Source organism: Saccopteryx leptura, chromosome 2 (assembly GCF_036850995.1).
Source record: "Saccopteryx leptura isolate mSacLep1 chromosome 2, mSacLep1_pri_phased_curated, whole genome shotgun sequence".
Lineage (NCBI taxonomy): Eukaryota > Metazoa > Chordata > Mammalia > Chiroptera > Emballonuridae > Saccopteryx > Saccopteryx leptura.
Genome location: NC_089504.1, coordinates 284,376,984 through 284,398,521, shown reverse-complemented (window position 1 = coordinate 284,398,521; position 21,538 = coordinate 284,376,984). Strand labels below are relative to the sequence as shown.

General features: G+C 39.8%; 1 protein-coding gene across 2 annotated transcripts in view; it reads left to right on the top strand.

Annotated features, from left to right (window-relative positions):
• CHD1L (chromodomain helicase DNA binding protein 1 like) overlaps positions 1-21,538 on the top strand; it is a 69,898-nt gene that overhangs the window by 45,292 nt on the left and 3,068 nt on the right. For both annotated transcript variants that reach the window (XM_066362111.1, XM_066362110.1), the window contains 6 exons: positions 5,184-5,332; positions 5,839-6,002; positions 6,937-7,142; positions 8,642-8,740; positions 11,732-11,802; positions 20,109-20,223. In XM_066362111.1, coding sequence (XP_066218208.1) covers positions 5,184-5,332; positions 5,839-6,002; positions 6,937-7,142; positions 8,642-8,740; positions 11,732-11,802; positions 20,109-20,223 — 804 coding nt within the window. The remainder of the gene's footprint in view (positions 1-5,183; positions 5,333-5,838; positions 6,003-6,936; positions 7,143-8,641; positions 8,741-11,731; positions 11,803-20,108; positions 20,224-21,538) is intronic.

Sequence of the window (21,538 nt, the reverse complement as noted above, 5' to 3'; positions counted from 1 at the left end):
ATGGAGTACTACTCAGCCATAAGAAATGATGAAATATTGCTGTTTGAGACATCATGAATGGACCTTGAGAATATTATGCTGAGTGAAATAAGTCTATCAGAAAAAGCTAAGAACTATTTGATTCCACACATAGGTGGGATAAAAAAGTGAGACTCATGGACCCAGACAAAGTGAAGTGGTTGCCAGAGGGAGGCGATTTGGCGGAGGCCAGCATAGAGGGCCAAATAATATGGTAATGGAAAATGATTTGATTTGGGTGATGGACACACAACACAATGAGTAATTTAAATGCTATAGAGAAGTATACCTGAAACTTATGTGTTCCTATGGACCAGTGTCATCCCATTAAATTTAATTTCTTAATTAAAAAAATAAATACTGCCTATCAGGCGGTGGCGCAGTGGATAGAGCATCGGATTGGGATGCGGAGGACCCAGGTTCGAGACCCCGAGGTCTCCAGCTTGAGCGCGGGCTCCTCTGGCTTGAGCAAAATGCTCACCAGCTTGGACCCAAGGTCACTGGCTCAAGCAAGGGGTTACTCGGTCTGCTGTAGCCCACGGTCAAGGCACATATGAGAAAGCAATCAATGAACAACTAAGGTGTCACAATGAAAAACTGATGATTGATGCTTCTCATCTCTCTCTGTTCCTGTCTGTCCCTGTAAAACAACAACAACAACAAAAAACTGAAGCTTAGACCCATTTCTGAACTCATCTAGATGAATGTCATCTTATTTTTCTAATGTTTACTAGAACAAAATCTTTACTGGTTTTCAGAAAGGTAATTATATTTCTCAGCCCACCTGCCAAAACACAATGGTTTTTTTCAGGCAGTCTACCAGGTTTGTAAGTTGAGAATTGCATGCAATATGAAGCATGCATATTTGATTCTATTTGACACTTATCAGCTCTGTATTTTTTCCCACATGTTGATAGAGCACTTCATTGAAAGCCCACTGCTGATTTAATTAGCAAATGCCAATCAGAATTATAGCTGCTTGTATTTGAGTGCAAGTGTGAAGCCATTGATCTCTTGAGAATGAAAATGTTTTGCTTTTATAATTTCTAGAGAAAACAGCTGATTTCATAATACTGTGAAAATACATTCTTTGGTAACATATGCTATTAAATGCACTTTACTTTAGAATCATCTCACATCTCTGTGGTTGCTAGTCTTGTTATGAGTTTCCCTTATCAGTGATTTATGATCTTGGCAGATCACCTACCCTCTTTAAGCTTTTGTGTGCCAGTCTGTAAAATGGTGCTGTTAATGTCTATTTCTCTCTTTTAAACAGTTGCAGAGATCTAATGTGATAATAGATGTATAAGTGTTCTGATGGCATACAATGTTATCTAAGCAGGGTTGTTATTGCTGTAGTTATTTGCTGGCCTATTATCTCACCTTACTTCTATGGACACAATAATATACTGAAAAAAGCTCCTGGCCTTAGGAGTCAGAAATTCTGCTTTCTTATTAGCAGTAAGAATTCAGATATCTCTTAATCCCTGTCTGATCCTCAGTTTTTCCTTTCTTAAGTGGGGATAGTTATACCAGGATTGTGGATAGGCTCATGAAAATGCTTCATGCAATCTAGAAAGACTATTGTAAATCTAAGGAATTATATAAGGAATTTTATTTATAATTCTTCATATTTCTCATCAAATTGATAGGTTTTTAAAAAAATATTATAGGAAAGAGGGGAAATGAGTTGAGTATTAAAAGTATGTTCAGAATATGTTTTTTTGGATACCTTAATGTAAGATTTTTGCTGAGGAATAGTGTGGCATGAATAAGTGATGAGTGATTTAAGACTCAACAGGATGGAGGTATATAACAGAGACTCACAGACCATCTAGAGACGACCAAAAGGCTTTAGCTATGCTCTCCTTTGAAAAGTTAATGTGTGAGATCTCCTTGTGGATCCCAAACCCATCAGTGTCATTGGAATCATAAATGCACTACCTTCATCATAGCTAGTCTTAACCCCGTTTAGAATATAGGCTGTTCCTTTTTATTTTAAATTACATTTAAAGGGATGACATTGATCAATAAGAGAACATAGGTTTCAGGTAAACATTTTTATACCATTTGAACTGTTGATTATGTTGTGTAATCTTCACCAAAATCAAATCATTTTCTGTCACCATATTTTTGTCCCTCTTTATTCCCTTCCCTGCACCACCCCCGTAACCACTTCAACTTTTATCCATGTCCATAATTCTCAGTTTTATATTCCACCTATATGTGAAGTCATATAGTTCTTAGCTTTTTCTGATTTACTTATTTCACTCATTATAATATTTTCAAGGTCCATTCATGTCGTAAATGGCAATATGTCATCATTTCTTATGGCTGAGTAGTAGTCTATTGTATATATGTACTACATCTTTTTAGCCAATCCTCTGTTGAAGGACACTTTGTGTTTTTTTTAAAGTCTTGGCAACTGTGAATAATGCTGTGATGAACATGGGAGTGCATGTGTCTTTACATACTAATGTTTACGAGTTTTTTGGGTAGATACCCTATAGAAGGATTTCTGGGTCATATGGTAGTTCTAGTCTTAATTTTTTTGAGGAACCACCGTACTTTCTTACATAATGGTTGTACCAGTTTACATTCCCACCAGCTATGAATGAGGGTTCCTTTTTCTCCACAGGCTCTCCAATAGCTAATCCAAAAGGTGTGAAGTGGTATCTCATTGTAGTTTTGATTTGCATTTCTCTATTGCTAATGAAGATAAACATTTTTTCATATATCTCTTGGCCATTTGTCCACTTGGGAGAAGTTCTTTTCAGGTCCTCTTCGCATTTTTTAATTGGATTGTTTCCTTGTTTTTTGCTGAGCTTTGTGAGTTCTTTATTTTGAATATTAACCCCCTATCAGAGCAGTTGTTTGTGAATATCAACTCTCATTTGGTTGGCTGTCTGTTTTGTTGTCAGTTTCTTTTCTTGTGCTGAAGCTATTTAGTTTGATATAATCCTATTCATTTATTGTTGCCTTTACTTCCCTTTCCTTTGGAGTCAAACTCATAAATTGTTCTCTATGGCCAACGTCCATGAGCTTAGTGCCTATGTTTTCTTCTATGTAAGTTACTGTTTCATATCTTATATTTAGGTCTTTGATCCATTTTGAATTAATTTTTGTGCAGGGGGACAAACTGTAGTCAAGTGTCATTCTTTTGCATGTGGCTTTCTAATTTTCCCAGCACCATTTATTGAAGAGGCTTTCTTTTCTCCATTGTGTGTTCTTGGCTTTTTTGTTGAGGATTATTTTTCCATATATATGTGGTTTTATTTCTGGGCTCTTGATTCTGTTCCATTGGTCTGTATGTTAGTTTTTCTGCCAATACCATACTGTTTTGATTATTGTGGCTCTGTAGTTTGATTTGAAGTCAAGTGGTGATGCCTTTGGGTTCATTCTTTTTTCTCTGGATTGCTTTGGCTATTTGGGTTTTTTTATGGTTCCACACAAACCTGGTGACTTTTTATTCTACTTGTTTAAAGAATGAGATTGGGATTTTGATGGGGATTGCATAACATTTTATATTGTTTTGTGTAATATGGCCATTTTAACTGTTGATTCTTCCAATTCATGAACATGGAATATTTTTTTACTTCATTGTGTCTTTTTCAATTTCTTTCAATAATGTTTTATAGTTTTCAGCATATAGGTCCTTCAGCTCTCTTGTTAAGTTTATCCCTAGGTATTTTATTATATTTTTTTGTTACAATTATAAAAGGAATTGTGTTTTTGAGTTCATTTTCTGAAGTTTCATCTTTGGTATATAGGAAAGCAATAGACTTTTGAATATTGATTTTGTATCCTGTGACTTCACTGTATTGGTTTATTATTTCTAATAGTTTTTTTGTGGAACCTTTGGGGTTTTTTTTCTCCTTTTTTCAAGTGAGTAGAAGGGAGATAGAGAGACAGACTTCCACGTATGTCTTATGTGTACAACTGATGCTTTGCCCTTGTAGGGCCATGCTTACAACCAAGCTATTTTTAGCACCTGAGACAAAGGCTCCACAGCCATCCTCAGAGCTGAGGGCCAATATGCTTGAACCTATCAGGCCATACTGTGAGAGGGGAAGAGAGAAGGAGAATGAGGAGGGGTAGGGTTGATGAAGCAGATGGTCACTTCTGCTGTGTGCCCTGACTGGGAATCAAACCCAGGACATCTACATTCCATGCCAATGCTCTACCACTGAGCCAGCAAGCCAAAGGTTTTCTATATACAGGATCATATATTTAAAAAGTGATACCTTTACTTCTTTTTTTCTGATATGGATGCCTTTTATTTTTTTCTCTTGCCTGATTGCTCTGTGAATGATTATATGGTACTGAATTCGACAATCTAGAAGAAATGGATAAATTTCTAGAACTATACAATCTTCCTAGATGGAGTGATGAAGAAGTGGAAAACTTAAATAGATCTATAAGCAGGGAGGAAATAGAAACACTTATTAAAAACCTCCCTAAAAATAATAGTTCAGGATCAGACGGCTACACTAGTGAATTCTATGAAACATTCAAAGAAGATTTGGTACCTATCCTTTTCAAAGTCTTCAAAAAAGTAGAAGCAGCAGCAGTACTCCCTAACACATTTTATGAAGCCAACATGACCCTTATACCAAAACCTGGCAAGGACAACACAAAAAAAGAAAACTACAGACCAATATCTCTAATGAATACAGATGCAAAAATCCTAAACAGAATACTAGCAAGTTGACTACCACAAACATTAAAAAAAATACATCACAATCAAATGAGATTCATTCCAGGAGCATAAGGATGGTTCAACATAAGTAAACTGGTCAAGGTAATAAAAGGACAAAAATCATATGATCCTATCAATAGATGCAGAAAAGGCATTTGATAAGATACAACATCTCTTTATGTTTAAAACAAATAATATAGGTATAGAAGGAAAGTGCCTCAACATAGTAAAGGCCATATATGACAAACCATCAGCTAATAATATACCAAATGGTGAAAAAAAGTAAGGCTTTTTCTCTAAAATCAGAAATAAAACAAGGCTGCCCACTCTCTCTACTCTTATTCAACACAGTTCTGAAAGTTTTGGCGAGGCTGTTTTTTTTGTTCACCCTGATTATTGCTTTGAATAGAGCTAATCCATTTTTTTTAGTATCTAACATTTCTCTTTTTGTGTTTTATATTCTTAGAAAATCATATGTACTTATTTGAAGGTAAAGATTACTCTAAGGAGCCCAGTAAAGAAGACAGAAAATCATTTGAACAACTGGTGAATCTTCAGAAAACCATTTTGGAGAAAACTAGTCAAGAGGGCCGGTTACTCCGAAATAAAGGCAATGTAAGAACTCAAACACTATTTCTAATGTCCACATTATTTGGCACTAAGTATGTGCTCATTGAGTGCCAGCTATTATTGAGATAATCAGGATGTGCAATATTCTGTTTAAGAAAGAAATATAATAAATTGTAGGAATATTTCCATTAAAAATGGTTAAACCTAATATGACATCCTGCAAGATATGCTTTCAATTTTAAAAAAGTTATTTTTTTGAAGTACCTTATTCCTAATGAAATTAATCAAAATGATGCATTGCTGTACCAGCCATGCCAGTGCTTTAGTTGAGTTTAGAGCAGGACAATGTCCTGGTCTCCATGCTTGTGAGATGAGTGATGGAAGTGTTAATTGAAGTGTCTTTCTAGCACACAGGTGGCATGGTGATGCAATGATTTGTGAAATATTAAACATGTTACTTCCATACAGAGTGTGTTCTAGGTTTGAATGAAACTCATGAAGGAACAGGCATCCCCCAAACTTTTTTTTTATGGATCTTTTTCTTCCAACAGGTTCTCATCCCAGGCCTTGTGGAGAAGTCTACAAAGAGGAAGTGGATTTTAAGTCCAGAAGAGCTGGAGGACAGAAGGAAGAAAAGACAAGAGGCAGCAGCCAAGAGAAAGAAACTAATAGAGGAGAAGAAGAAGAAAAAGGAAGAAGAGGAACATAAGAAAAAGTATGTGTGTATAATTTATATTATTAATAAAGCTGAGAGTCATAATTGGTAAAAGAATTGTATAGTAAGTCTAGAGCTGAACATCACTTTAAAATTGCAGAAAACTTCTGTAAAGCTGATAGCTCCTATTGGTAATGGAATACTTTTTTAAAGACTAAACTTTTTTATTTATTTATATTTTTTTAAGTGAGAGGAGGGAAGATAGAGAGACAGACCCCCGCATGTGCCCCAACCAAGACCACCTGACAACCCCTGTCTGGGGCTGATGCTTGAAACAACCAAGCTATTCTCAGTGCCTGAGCCTGCTGCTCAGACCAGTTGAGCTATCCTCAGCGCCTGGGGCCGATGCTTGAACCAGTCCAGCCACTGGCTGCAAGAGGGGAAGAGAGAGAGAAGCGGCAGAGGGAGGAGAAGAGAAGCAGATGGTTGCTTCTCATATGTGCCTTGACCAAGAATCAAACCTGGTATGTCTGCACACCAGGGGTCAATGCTCTATACACTGAGCCAACCGGCCAGGGTCTGAGAGACTAAACTTTAACCTAAATAGTTTACTTAAGTGAAAAGTCCTGAGTGCCTAAGGCAGACAAGATACAAACTTTAATTTAAAATTTAAAAAATTTTAAATAAAACCTTAAATTGAGGCAAGTATATTTAAGATTTTATTGTAGCTAACAACATGTAGTTTACTCACAGCCACTTTTAGTCATATTCTTAAGAATGAGGATATTAGGTGGCTGCTCATTATTGAAGTATAGTCAGGAGGCAGTTAGGCTAATCAGTAAACCTTGTGTATTCACAAATAGGCAGAAAATTGGGGTGAGTTTCTAATTGTATTCCCAACTTGATACTTACTGTTTGTGAATAGCATTACAAAATGTGCTCTAGGAAAACTGTGATTCTCCCAGTTAATTTCTTTTTCTCTGGACTGTTGAAGGGTGGCCTGGTGGGAGTCCAACAACTATCAGTCCTTCTGCCTGCCTTCTGAGGAGAGTGAACTAGAGGACCTAGAGGACAGGGAAGATGAGACCTCAGCCCAACTGGATTATAAAGATTCAGACTCGACCTCCATCAAATATGTTAGTGGTGACGTCACCCACCCACAGGCTGGGGCAGAGGATGCTGTGATTGTGCACTGTGTAGGTAGGAGAAGTGTTACGGCCTAGGGTGGGAGCCTCAATCTTTATGGTGCCAAGAACTGGGGAGAATGAGCAGAACTCTGACCTAGGCATGATTGATGGGCCCAGTGCGATCTTGTGTGGTCAAAAGAAGTGTGAATTTTAGAATCAAGAGACCTGGATTTGACTCTCATCTCTCGTTTACCTGGTTGAGTAACCCAACCTCCCTGGGTCTCAACTTCCTTATCCATATAATGGGATAATATCTACATTATTCTCTTCACAAGGTTTTTAAGAAAGTGAAAGGAGGCAACATCTATAAGACAAACACATCCTTTGAGAAAAAGCAAAATTCCAAGCATGTTCCCCCCTCATGACATTTGCACTCTTTATTTTTTACATCCTCTTCCTGGAACATTGTTTTCCCAGATAGCCACTGTCAAGCATTGTTCAAATGTCTTTGTGTCAGAGAGATCTCACCTGATTGCCTCATTTGGAACAGAGCCTGTCCTCACCCCTCCACTTTTCTCTGTCCCCTTTCCTACCTTATTTTACTTGATGGCACATATCAACACCTAATATATTACATATGTATTTGCTTATTTAACTGTTTCATTGCACTAGAAAATAAGCTTCATGGGAGCAGGGTGTTTTGTTGTCCACTGCTATAACTCTAGCACAGGGGGAGTCAACCTTTTTATACCTACCGCCCACTTTTGTATCTCTGTTAGTAGTAAAATTTTCTAACCACCCACCGGTCCCACAGTAATGGTGATTTATAAAGTAGGGAAGTAACTTTACTTAATAAAATTTATAAAGCAGAGTTACAGCAAGTTAAAGCATATAATAATAATTACTTACCAAGTACTTTATGTCAGATTTTCGCTAAGTTTGGCAGAATAAATCTTTGTGAAACAACTTACTATAGTTAAATCTATCTTTTTATTTATACTTTGGTTGCTCCACTACCGCCCACCATGAAAGCTGGAACACCCACTCATGAGTGGTAGGAACCAGGTTGACTACCACTGCTCTAGCACTTAGAACCATGCCTGAGATGTAATACATGCTAATGAATATTTGTAGTATGAATGAATGACTCTAAATACAAGGTACTAAACAGCTATGTTAGCACCAGATTGAGTAAGTCATTTAAACTTTCCTCTTCCTTACCTGTAAAATGGGAGTCATGCATTGTAGAACTGGTGCTTCAACTTTCTTTGTTATGTTACATCTATCTTCCATCTTTCCTCAGTCACTTCCCAGGAATTATAGAAGTACCACAGAAATTTTGCTCTTTCAGATCATTAAATTTTTCGATGCTTTTCTGTTATCATGGTCAGGTATACTATAGGAAACCTAAACATATTTGAGAAATTCAACCTATGATATTCCTAGATTAGATTGATATTACAGAGGGAAGAAAAAATTTTCCTTTATAAGCCTATTTGGTGTACCTTTATTTTTTTAGGCTGTGGACTAGACTTTGCCTTGTATAAAAGAAAATTTTCTTTCTTCTTTCAGATGACTCTGGCCGCTGGGGCAGAGGTGGTTTATTCACAGCTCTGGAGAAACGATCCACTGAGCCAAGAAAAATATATGAGCTGGCTGGGAAAATGAAAGGTAAAGAGCACAGCAGAGAGAAGGGTTAGGGATGGAATAAAAGAGGGCACTTAAGACAGGTATGTGAGTTTAAAAAGCAGTAGATTAGGAATCAGAAGGGCTAGTTGGAGTCTGAATTCTTACATCAATTAGCTAGTTGTAATGTTATTTTGAGGTAGTTCTTTACCCTCTCTGTGCCTTTTTTTTCATTTGTAACTTGTGAGTAATATTCCATCTACTTCATGGGACTATAATGAGGATAATGAATGTGAAAATATTTAGATAAATGTTGATCCCTGAATGTATTTTGAAGTTTAGCATTTCATTGCTTACCCAGTTTACCCCATATTCATAGGGAATCTCCCATGAAAACGTGAGAACCCTGTGAGAGAGAAATCAGACACACCATTAAAGTGCTAACAAGATTTGGGTGCTGAAGGGAAGGAGGTTGTACTATAAAGTTAGAACAGGCTGGGGTAAAGCTGTTTGATGCTAGGGGGATTTGGAAGTCTGAACAGTATTCTCCCATGGCATAGAGAAGGGGTAGGGGTACCTCCTTTCCTGTCAGGGCATACAGGAGAGTGACCATCTCCTTCACCTCTCCCCTCCTCCTCTCCTCTTCCTTTCCTGTAGCTATGGCTCTGTGGTTGAGCAAATTAGCCCCAGGGCTCGCCTCAGGTGCTAAAAATAGCTCAGTTGCCAAGCAACAGATCACTGGCCCAGATAGGCAGAGTGTCCCCCTTAGGAGACTTGCCGGGTGGATCCCGATTGGGGTGCATGTGGGAGTCTGTCTCTCTGTCTCCCTCCTCTCAATTAAAAAATAAAAAGAAATGAAAGAGGAGAAAATTATAACTGAATCTATAAACACACAAAGGACAATAAGAGACAACTATGAACAATTTTGTGCCATCACATTAGATAACCCTAATAGATAAGTTTGTAGAGGCTCTTCAGTCAGTGGTGTTGGGAAAACTGGATAAGACACATGCAAAAGAAAGAAAGTGGATCACTTTCTTATACCATAAACAAAAATAAACTCAAAATAGATTAAAGACTTAAATGTAAAGCCTGAAACCATAAAACTCCTAGAAGAAAACATAGGCACTAAACTCGGATATTGCTGTATTTTTGAATATGTCTTCTTGGCAAGGGAAACAAAAGGGAAAATAAACAAATGGGATTACATCAAACTAAAAAGTTTTTGCACAGCAAAGGAAACCATTAACAAAATGAAAAGATAACTGACTGAATAGGGGAAGATATTTGCAAATGATACATCCGATAAAGGGTTAATATCCAATATATAAGGAACTCACATAACTTAACACTAAAAATATCCCATGCAATCCAATTTAAAAATTGGCAGAGGAAATGAATAGACATTTTTCCAAAGAGGACATACAGATGGCCAGCAGACATGAATAGATGTTCACCATCGTTAATTATCAGGGCAATGTAAATTAAAACCACAATAAGGCCCTGGCCGGTTGGCTCAGCGGTAGAGCATCGGCCTGGCGTGCGGGGGACCCAGGTTCGATTCCCAGCCAGGGCACATAGGAGAAGCGCCCATTTGCTTCTCCACCCCCACCCCCTTCCTTCCTCTCTGTCTCTCTCTTCCCCTCCCGCAGCCAAGGCTCCATTGGAGCAAAGATGGCCCGGGCGCTGGGCATGGCTCCTTGGCCTCTGCCCCAGGCGCTAGAGTGGCTCTGGTCATGGCAGAGCGACCCCCCCCCCCAGGGGCAGAGCATCGCCCCTGGTGGGCAGAGCGTCGCCCCTGGTGGGCGTGCCGGGTGGATCCCGGTCGGGCGCATGCGGGAGTCTGTCTGACTGTCTCTCCCCGTTTCCAGCTTCAGAAAAATACAAAATAAATAAATAAATAAATAAAACTACAATAAGTAAATGAGCAAACAAGTAGTACTGGTGAGGATGTAAAGAAAAGGGAACCCTTGTGCACTGTTGGTGGGATTGCAAATTTGTGCAGCCACTATAGAAAACAGTATGGAAAGTCCTCAAAAAATAAAAATGGAGCTGCCTTATGATTCAGCAATTACACTTCTGGATATTTATCTGAAGAAAACAAAAACTCTCATTTGAAAAAGAGATATGCTCTACTATGTTTATTTCAGTATTATTAGTAATAGCCAAGATACGGAATCAACCTAAATGTTCATCAATAGATGAATGGATTAAAAAGGATGTGGTACACATATAGGTATTACTCAGCAATAAAAAAGAATGAAATTTTGCCATTTGTGACAACATGGGTGGACCTAGAGGATATTATGCTAAGTGAAATAAATCAAAACAAAGAAAGGCAAATATGTATGATTTCACTCATGTGAAATTTAAAAACAAAACAAAACAACTGAATAAACAAAACAAACACACCCACTGGTACATAAAATAAGCTGATGGTTGCCAAAGGGGAGGGGGACTGGGAGGATGAGAATAAAGAAATAAACCTTGTACATGAGGCAGGAAATAAATATGTTCCTTAGCCAAGTAATTTTTATTCAAAAAGTATTCCTTTCTATGTGTAAAGTACTGTGCCAGGCTTTGAAGGAATGATATTTTTAAAAACTTGAGTATTTTTGGGAACTAAGTCCTACCTTAATGACAGTGGTAAATATAAATGTCAGGCAAAAATGGTTCAGCTTTCAAATGGCCCAGGTGACACTATATTGAGAGCAGGAAGCTACTTTGAGGACTGAGCTCTCTAAAGACAGAAGTTAGGGCACTTACAGAGAATGTTATATTCATCTTTGAATCCCCAGGGTTAGAGCACAAAGCCTGGGGTAGTAGGGGATAATAGGGTATTTAATAAATGTAAATAGTAAACTGTTGTAAAATAAATATAAAGTCGAACAGTATTTTTTGAGGAGGAAAAAATGAGTACCTGGCTAAAGCAGTGACTAGTCCAGGAGAGTGAGAAAATGCAGATTTGATACCTGATTGGATTCAGTCTTAGTGAACTCAATATTCTTTCTGTTGTTTCTTTTTATTTCACCTCAGACTTGAGTTTGGGAGGTGTCCTTTTATTTCCTATTGATGATAAAGAGTCAAGAAACAAAGGGCAAGATTTGGTAAGTGAAAAAACCACATCTCTTTAACAGAGATAAAATGTGACTCCTATCACCTCTTCTTGAAACCTCTCCCGCACCCACTGGCCTCTCTAGCTGTGTATTAGTTTGCTAGGGCTGCCCCAAAAGACCACAGACTGGGTGGCTTAAAAATCTGAAATTTATTTTCTCACAGTTCTTGAGGCCATACGTCCAAGACTAAGGTGCTGGCAAGGTTGGTTTCCCCTAAGGCCTCTCTCTTTGGCTTGCAGGTGGTCAGCTTCGTGCTGTGTCCTCACATGGTCTTTCCTCTGCGTCCAAATCTCTTGTTACTATAAGGACATCAGTCAGATTGGATTAGGTCCCACCCTAAAGACCTTTTTATTTTTTTAAAGTCTTACCTCAGATACAGTCACATTCTGAAGTACTAAGCATTAGGGCTTCAATATGTTAGTTTCGGGGACCACTATTCAGCCCACAATACGCAGGTTGAACTTGACCTTCTGCTGCACTCCCCCAACCACCATACTGTTTGTCTCAGCTTCTGGAGCACTGTCATCCCCTACTCCACGTTACCCTCCACTGTCCTAGAAGGCAGGCCCTTAATTGCGAAGAGTTTAATTTTGGTTTTTTTTATCCCTTCAGTATGGCTCATAGGAAATGCTCAGTACACATTTACTGAACAAAAAGAAAACATGACTGAAACCTCCGAGAGGTTTCATCATTTCTTACATGAAAAGTTCTATAAAAGATTGTGTTTTCAAGCCAGCCATATCTAAGAACCAATCTGTATTTCCTCTGCTTGCACTAAATTTCTTGTTTTGATTCTTGTGTTTCCCACTTGCCTGCCATTTGGAATTTTTGTAATATTTATTATTTATCACACCTACCTAAATTTTTCCAGGCTTAAATTCATATTTAAAATTTGAGCTAAACATTACTGACTTAGAAAAGACATTTAGAAACTAGGCCAAGAGGCACATTTCTTAAAAAATTTTATTTAGAAAATTAAATTTAGCAGGGTGACATTGATCAATAAGAGTACATAGGTTTTAGGAACGTTCCTATAACATTTGAACTGTTGATTATGTTTTATACCCATCATCCAAAGTCAGATTATTTTCTGTCACCATATAATTGGTCCCTCTTTACTCCTTTCCCCAAATGCCCTTCCCCCATACCCCTCCCCCTGGTAACCACTTTGCTTTTATCTATGTCCATGAGCCTCAGTTTTATATCCCACTTATGTGTGAAATCATAAAGTTCTTTTTTCTTCATTGATTTTCTTTTTCTTACTTTTTATTATTTTTAATTTATTGTGTTAACATGGATTCAAGTGTCCCACTCAAGATAACACCCTCACCCCCCATCCACGTGCCCCTCATTATACCCCCTTTACCCCTCCCACCCTTAACTCCCTCCTCTCATTCCTTCTGAGATTCGCTGTCCTGTTGTCCGTATCTATTTGTTATGTATATATAATTTTACTAATGCCTTCATCTTCTCTGATCCCATTCCCTCATCCTCCTTCTCTCTGTCTGCTGTCCCTCTGGTTCCTGTGACCCTACCTCTGCCTCTATTCCATTCCTCAGCTCACCTTGTTCATTAGATTCCACATATAAGTGAGATCATATGATATTTTTCTTTCTTTGCCTGGCTTATTTCACTTAGCATAATAATCTCCAGGTCCATCCATGCCATCACAAAAGATAAGATTTCCTTCTTTTTCACAGCTATGTCATATTCCATTCTGTATATATGCCACAGCTTTTTAATCCACTCATCCACTGACAGACCCTTGGGCTGTTTCCAGATTTTGGCTATTGTAAACAATGCTGCCATAAACATGGGGGTGCATATCTTCTTTAGAATCAGTGTTTTGGTATTCTTAGGGCATATTCCTAATTGTGGGATAGCTGGGTTAAAAGGCAGTTCCATTTTTAATTTTCTGAGGAAATGCCCACTGTTTTCCACAGTGGCTGCACAAGTCTGCATTCTCACCATCAGTGCAGGAGGGTTCCCTTTTCTCCACACTCTCGGCAGCACTTATTGTGTGTTGATTTGTTAATGAGTGACATTCTGACAGGTGTGAGGTAGTATCTCATTGTGGTTTTAATTTGCATTTCTCTAATGATTAGTGACGTTGAACATTTTTTCATATGCCTATTGGCCATCTGTATGTCCTCTTTGGAGAAGTGTCTATTCCTGTGATGGCACACCTTTTTATAAAAACCGCCCACTTTTGCAGTGCTGGTCAACCTGGTCTCTCCCGCCCACTAGTGGGCATTCCAGCTTTCATGTTGATTCCTTCTAATGCAGACTTCATTTCTGATATTGTATTTGTCATTTTTGACTAGTTTTTGTTTATGATTTCAATGTCCTTTTTGATGTTTGCTCTTTTTTTAAGTTTTTATTGTGACCATCCAATGTTGCTCTAAGATCCTTGAGCATCCTAAAAATCACTATTTTAAACTCTGCATTTGGTAATGTGGTAACTTCCATTTAAATTAGTTCTTTTTCTGGTGATTTCTCTTGATTCCTTTTGGTCATATTTCTTTGCCCATTTTGTCTGTGTATTTGATAGTGCTGTCTGACTTTGAATTTTGTTGTGGTGTCTATGAGGAAGATGGGCTCAGTGGTACCGACCTCCAGGCCACCTGATTTCCTTGTTCTAGGAATGCTTGTTGAGGGTAGTATTTTCCCTCCGATTGTATGTGAGTATTGAATGCAGTTGATCCTTTTGTGGATGCTGTTATCCCTTCAAGCTGGCTGGCTCCTAAGGGTCAACCTTGATCATGTGTATTAGACACTGTGTAGTAGTGTCTGTCCTGTTGGGTGTAGTTATTCTCCACAGTGTCTGGTGCCTGGTGGACTCCACCTTTGTGCGTGCTGCTTGTGTAGTTAGCTGAGTCTAGGGTCAGTGTTGTCTGCCATGCACTACAGATTGTGTTGGTTCTAGGTCTTCTTTGGTTGGCATCAGCCATTGTTTGTAAACTTCCGTGGGCTACCTGTCTGGAGCTACTGCTCTATTTACTGTTTGTGTCTGCATTTTCTGTGCCTGGGTAGTGTGGAAGGGGCCAACGTGTATAAAGTTCAGCTTCCTCCTGCTTAGAGCTGACAGCTGCTCTGTAAAAGCCCCAAGCTCCATAAGATTTGTCTCCACTTTTCTGCTTCACCTCCTCCTCTTGCTGCTTGCAGGTCTTCCCACAGAGTATTCTGTAGAAAGACTATAGTGTGGGCTCAGACTGGCCTCACTCAATCAACCCCTCTACAGGTAGCAAGCTTGGTGAGTTAGAGCAGCTGAAGTAGGGAATGCAGCATTAGTGGGACCCCCTACATCAGGGGTCTCTTGGTCAGGAGCTTAGTAAGGGGAAAGCGGTCCCTACTCTAGAGCCTAATCCCTCAGCCACTTCTGGATACTCAAATTTTGTTTCTCCCTAGGAAGGCGAGCAGCAGGTTCAGATTGGGTGGGGCTAACAGTCCCCTCTGCTGAAGTCTTTCAAGCTGGTGAGATCCTCAGGGAGGAAGACTGAGAGAGTCCTCTCCTGGGGCTGACTGTGCCCCCCCCCTCCTCAAACCTGGCTAAGCCCTTCGACTAGACCCAGCAATGGACTTATGGGGACCCACACTTTAAATGTCTGTGCTCCTAGCCACTTTCTACCTTACCCCTGTTGAACCTAGCCCAGCGGGGCATGATATCCAGCACGTGTTCCTGCTGACTGTGAAGTTCTACTCTGTCCAATGTACATGAGCCACTGTGCTGGTGCTAATCACATATAGTGGAACTTGCCTCAGCTGGACTTGGTATGAGGAACCTTTCCTTAGGACACACCACTAGCAAGGGTTGTTAGGTTCTGAACTGATGCTCTCTGCAGCTGGTTACTGGATCTGTCAGCCCAGGGCCTCCCTGGATAGAACCTGGCCCAGACCATTGGGAGATACTGCCTGTGACTGTCAGCAACCTTCTTTGAGCTACAAGCAATCCAGAGTTTGTGGCTATCTCTGCTCGGCTCAGGTGCACATGCAAATACCAAGTCACAGACCTAGGCTGGCTTTTACCCACACTGGGCCTGGGGGAAAGTCAGCAAAAGGCCAAGGTTCCCCGAGCTCTGCCTCCTTCAGCCTCTCTCTGCTTGTTGGGCTCGGCCACTGAAAAAAATCTCTGGTAGAGTCTAGAGCCTCAGACAATTCAGGGATTAGGAAGGTTGGTGGGTATGGTTTGGCCCTAGGTGTCAGTCTGTCCAGACTTTTTTCACAGACCTCAGTAGGGTGTGGACCCAGGAGTCCAGTGGAGGTGGCCTCTGAGACCGAGATATGTGGTCTGCTCACAGTCTGGAGTTTCTACTGAATCTCCTTTGAGGGGGAAGCACCAGTCATAGGCTTGAGAGAGTGCAGGGACAAGGTCTGGCCTTGGTACTGGAAAACTGATTCACTTACATGTCCCTGCTTTCTAGCTGACTTCTCAGAATGGCCCATTCTCCATGGGGTGGAACAAGAGAGACTCCCAAGGGTGGGGCAATTGCTTTCCCCCCCCGGCTGATGCTGCTTGACGGGGACTGCTCCACCCAAGAAGGATGATAACTGTGGTATTGGAGAGTGACTCAGCACAGAGGTTCTGGTGGCTGTCCCCCACAGTGTCTCTTCCTGAGCCACCAACTTCACACTCTCCTCATGCAACTCTAGTCCTTTCAGCTCTCCCAGCCCTCCCTCTGCCGGAGCCCTGGGTAAGTGGCTGTGAATGAGACCTTCTGCACTGGCCCTTTAAGATGGAACCTGTGTCTCTTTCTCACATACAGAAACCTCTGTTATTTTAATTGCCAAATGCTGTGTGGACACCTCTTGGCTCTTGGGCTCTAGGCTGGGGCACCTGGCCTGAGGCTTAGGACACTCCCTTCTCAGGGCGAACCTCCTCACAGTGAGAATCCCTTGGGATCCTCTGCTACTGCTCACTCCTGGGCCTGGGGCAGCCATTCCATGTCTCTGCCTTTCCTACCAGTCTTCTGGCTTCTTCTGTGAGCCTTGTTTATAGACTCCTCTTTGTTTGGTCCAATGTTGGTTTTTCAAGATGATTGTTCTTAAATTAAGTTGTAATCCAATTTGGTCCTGGAAGGTGGCAGTTGGAACATGTACCTCTGTTGCTATCTTGGAATTTCCTCATAGTTCTTAGCTTTTTCTGTTCTTACTTATTTCATTCAGTATAATGTTCTCAAGGTCTATCCATAGTGTCATGAATGGCACTGTACTGTAGTAAAAGAAAAAATGACAAAAAAATTTAGTATAAAAATTTCTTACCTTTATTTCTGTGGTTGGCTTGCACACTGGAAGGGACATTGCAGGGTAGAGAGAGTGACCTATTGGGAGGAGGAAGCTGAAGAGGCAGGAGAACCAGCAGAAGGTGCTGGAGATACTGGGTCAGGTGAATCAGGATTGTCTAAGGAACATGCAGGAGATGCTGGAGATGATTCTACCTGTACTACAGGTGTTTCATTTTGAGAAGCAGCTTATGTAGAGGGTACAGGATCTGTTGCAGATCTATTCTTAAAGAATTGTTCCAGCCTGACTAGGCAGTGGCGCAGTGGATAGAGCATCGGACTGGGATGCAGAGGGCCCAGGTTCGAGACCCCCAAGGTCGCCAGCTTGAGCGCAGGCTCATCTGGTTTGAGCAAAGCTTACCAGCTTGGACCCAAGGTCACTGGCTTGAGCAAGGGGTTACTCAGTCTGCTGAAGGCCCATGGTCAAGGCACATATGAGAAAGCAATCAATGAATAACTAAAGTGTCGCAACGAAAAACTGATGATTGATGCTTCTCATCTCTCTCTGTTCCTGTCTGTCTGTCCCTCTCTATCCCTCTCTCTGACTCTCTCTGTTAAAAAAAAAAAAGAATCATTCCAGGTTTGTCTGGAAGGTTGATGACATATTATTGCAAGGCATCCATCCAGAATAACTGAAACACTCACATCTCAATTTTTAAAAGTTTTTATGAGAGTTAGCATTATAAACTTTAAATGTTGTATATTGAGACTGTTGTAACTCAAGGATCCCCTGTACCAATTATTCTTATATCACTTTTTCTGATGGAGACAGACAATTCTTGTTGAGCTTTCATTTTTTTTTTTTTTAATTCATGAGTCTCTTCTATCTTTAGTATCTCTCTAGTTGCCTCTCTTTGATGTCACTGATTCTTTCCTCTATCTGACTTGTTATATTAGCTAATTTTTCTGCCTGTTTTCAATTCATGTATTGAGTTCTTCATCTCTGTTTTTAGAGTTTTAGTCTCTTTGGTGGGCTCATTAAGTTGCCTGTTGGTGTTTTCTCACATCTCGTTGAGTATTATCAGAACTTCAATTTTTGAATTATCTATCATTTAACTCCAAGATTTCCATGTGATTGAGATTATTGTTCTAGAGATTTTTCATTTTCTTTCTGAGCTATGTCTCTGTCTTGTGTAGCCATGGTATTTGGTTTCTTCTTCCTTGATGGCATTTGAGAATGGTATTGTTAAACATTCTAACAAAAACAACAAAAAATGAAAAATTAAAATAAAAAACTACAATAAAATATTAAAGTTTTAAAAATAATAACTAATAAAGAAAAACCACAGAAAACAGATTGTAAACTCAAAAAATCTAAAACAGAAAATACACATAAAATAAGAATGAGATATAAAAATTAAAGAAAATGAAATGAAAAAGAAAAATAAGAAAAAGAAGGACAAAAGGAAAATATGAAAGAAAAGGAAAAATAAATTTGTTTTGAGAGGTTACTGTTTTTTTCCAGCAGGTGTTGCTGTTACAAGTTTTAGCCCTGTGAAATTCCTGGGTTGTTCTCCACTGAGATGTTGCTGTCACAATGATGTGGGCAGGGCCATGATCACATTGGTGGGTGGGACATGTTGTTAGGGAGGGTTTTATGGCTTCTGCTTTCTGGCTTAGGCTTTCTGGCTTTAAGGCTCTAGCAATGGCAATCTCAGGCCTCCAGGTGCTCCTCACATCTCAACAGACCAGGGGACCAGATGTGGAGCACCTATGTTCTTCTGGGGAAAGAGTGTCTCTGGATAGCTAGCTGTGGGGTTTATCTCTGCCACTTTCTGTACCTGTGAGGTGAGGGAGGTGGGATCTGGGAGGCTGGGGGTAGGGATGCACTTTAGTTTTTTCTGTCTCTGTGCTAAGCACAGGCTGCAGGCAGACCATGGGAACATTGGCCATGACCCCATGCTCTGCCACCACTTGGGTTTTGTATCTTCCCCTGTGCCCCTCTATCTCACTGTTTCTCCAGGCAGAAGGAAACCTAGTCACTCCTGGTTTCCCTCTTCCTACCTCTCAGACAAAACCCAGACAGCCCGAGCTTCTCTCTTCCCCATAGACTGGCAGAGAAAAAAAAACCAGTCACTTTGATTTGTCTCCTCTCCAGAGCCAACCTCAAATGCATTTTATCTTCCGCCCCCCCACCTTTTCAACCTTTCCCCTCTTTAGTTCATTTGGTACGTGGATCTTTCAAGTATGCCTGTGAGCCCAGCTGGGGAAACTTCACTGCATTATAGTTGTTGAATTTGTTGAAATTTCAAGGGGAGAGATCAGGAGTATCTCTCATACCACCATTACTCTGATGTCACCAATCTCATTAGTCTCACACATTTCTTGAGGCTACTGTTCCGTGTGCCTAACAGCAAAGTGGTTTCTGCTTGTTCAGTAATTCAGTTATTTCTAAAATGCTAAAAAATAAAAATGACACAGTGGTTGTGTATAAGAAGCTCAGAATCCAGTGACTCATGAAATGTTTACAGTGAGTAGGATACCGTGACTATGATGTAACTAGTGATGTCAGTCCCAGATATTCCCTGACATTCTCTCCCGTTCTCCTCCTCCACTTAGGTTAGGAGGTGGGAGATATTTAGCATTTTGAACAGAGATAGAATGGCTGCTTATCCTCGTAACCAGAGCTTACTTGATCACCAGATAGTGGGCTCGAGTAAAAGAACCCCAAAAGACCTTTCTGCTCCTCAAAAGACTTTTATAAAAAATTCCTTTTTTATCCTTGAGAGCATTTAGAAAGGCTAGCATGTCTTGGACTCATGTTTTAACATATCTTAAAAAGAGTAATGAAAGCTTATGTAAAGGTACCACAAAATAGAGCAATTACAGTGGTGTGTGAAATCGTCGGCTTGCTAATATATGACTGTTCAGGCAGAGCATTGAAAGCTAACATCTGAGTGATCCATAAGGGGTTGTTCCTATTGGAGGATTGTGCACACTCTATTCAAGGGCAGGTCACTTAGTTGACTATGTAGCCATCTCATGCCATGTCAGCCATTAATGATGGTTTCTCCTTAGTTGGCCTTAATTGTGGCTCAGCACCGTGATTGCTCCAATGTCCTGTCTGGCATTAAGATGGCAGCCCTGGAAGAGGGCCTGAAGAAGATATTTTTAGCAGCAAAGAAAAAGAAAGGTAAGTTCTTACATCTATTCTCAGAAGTAGATGTATTTCTGTTCCCAAGCATGCAGTGTGATTTTTAAGCTGAGGTGAGAAATGTCAAGAACTCATTTAATCTACCTGGTAAAGGTAAGTCCTGATATGAGAAGCGACAGAAGTAACTACCTTGTCATCTTGTATTTGTGAAGCTCTTTTTCCTTTCAAAATCACTTCTGTATCCATGATCTCTGCATACCATCCACACCCACAGGGGTATTTATATCACGATTTTACAGATGATGAAGCAGAGCACCAGAGATAAAGTAAAGTGGTCATATGTAGTTGGGAAATGCTGTTTATTATGTCCTCTCTTGGAGAATCATAGTCCACATCAGCAGATATTTCTCTGTCAAAAACCGTATTTTAGTGTTGTTTCCAAACCCAGTATATCTCAGAGTTTGTTGAACTGATTGACTTTTTAAGAATCTTTGCTTATTTTAATTACATCTTGACCATTGATCATATTCTGTTTCCTATGTACTTACTTATTTTTAGGGCCTTCGGTCCTTGTGAATTGAATTTTTTTCCCTAGCAGTACCTCCCCAGAATATTTTTTTAATTAATTTTAATTTATTGTGTTAAATTGGATTCAAGTGTCTCACTGAATATAACACCTTCCCCCCCACCCTCGTGTCCCTATTTACACCCCTTTTTCCTCGTCTCCCCCTAACTCCCTCCCCCTTTCCCTCAGGGCTTTGCTGTCCTGTTATCTGTATCTCTGTGTTATATGTTATATAATATATATAATTATATATATATAATCTGTGTTATATATATATATAGTGAAATATATATATAATTTCACTAATCCCTTCACCTTCTCCGATCCCATCCCTTCATCCCCCTTCCCTCTGACAGCTGTCCCTCTGGTCCTTGTGACCCCACCTCTACCTCTATTCCATTCCTCAGTTCACTTTGTTCATTAGATTCCACATTTAAGTAAAATCATATGATATTTTTCTTTCTTTGCCTGGCTTATTTCACTTAGCATAATAGTCTCCAGGTCCATCCATGCCATTGCAAAAGGAAAGATTTCCTTCTTTTTCACAGCTGCATAGTATTCCATCCTTCCATCCCCAGAGTATTTTTGACATTATAATTCTATGCTTTGAATGGGATGCACCATGATTTTATACATTTGGTCCATTAGAAACCACAGAGTGGCTAAAGATTATTTTTTCCTGTGTATTATACCTATTAATGAATTAAAGATGTTTTTCCCTTAATCAATTTTTTTTTTCCCTTAACCAATTTTTGATGAAGAAAGACATCATAATCTATTCTTTTTTTC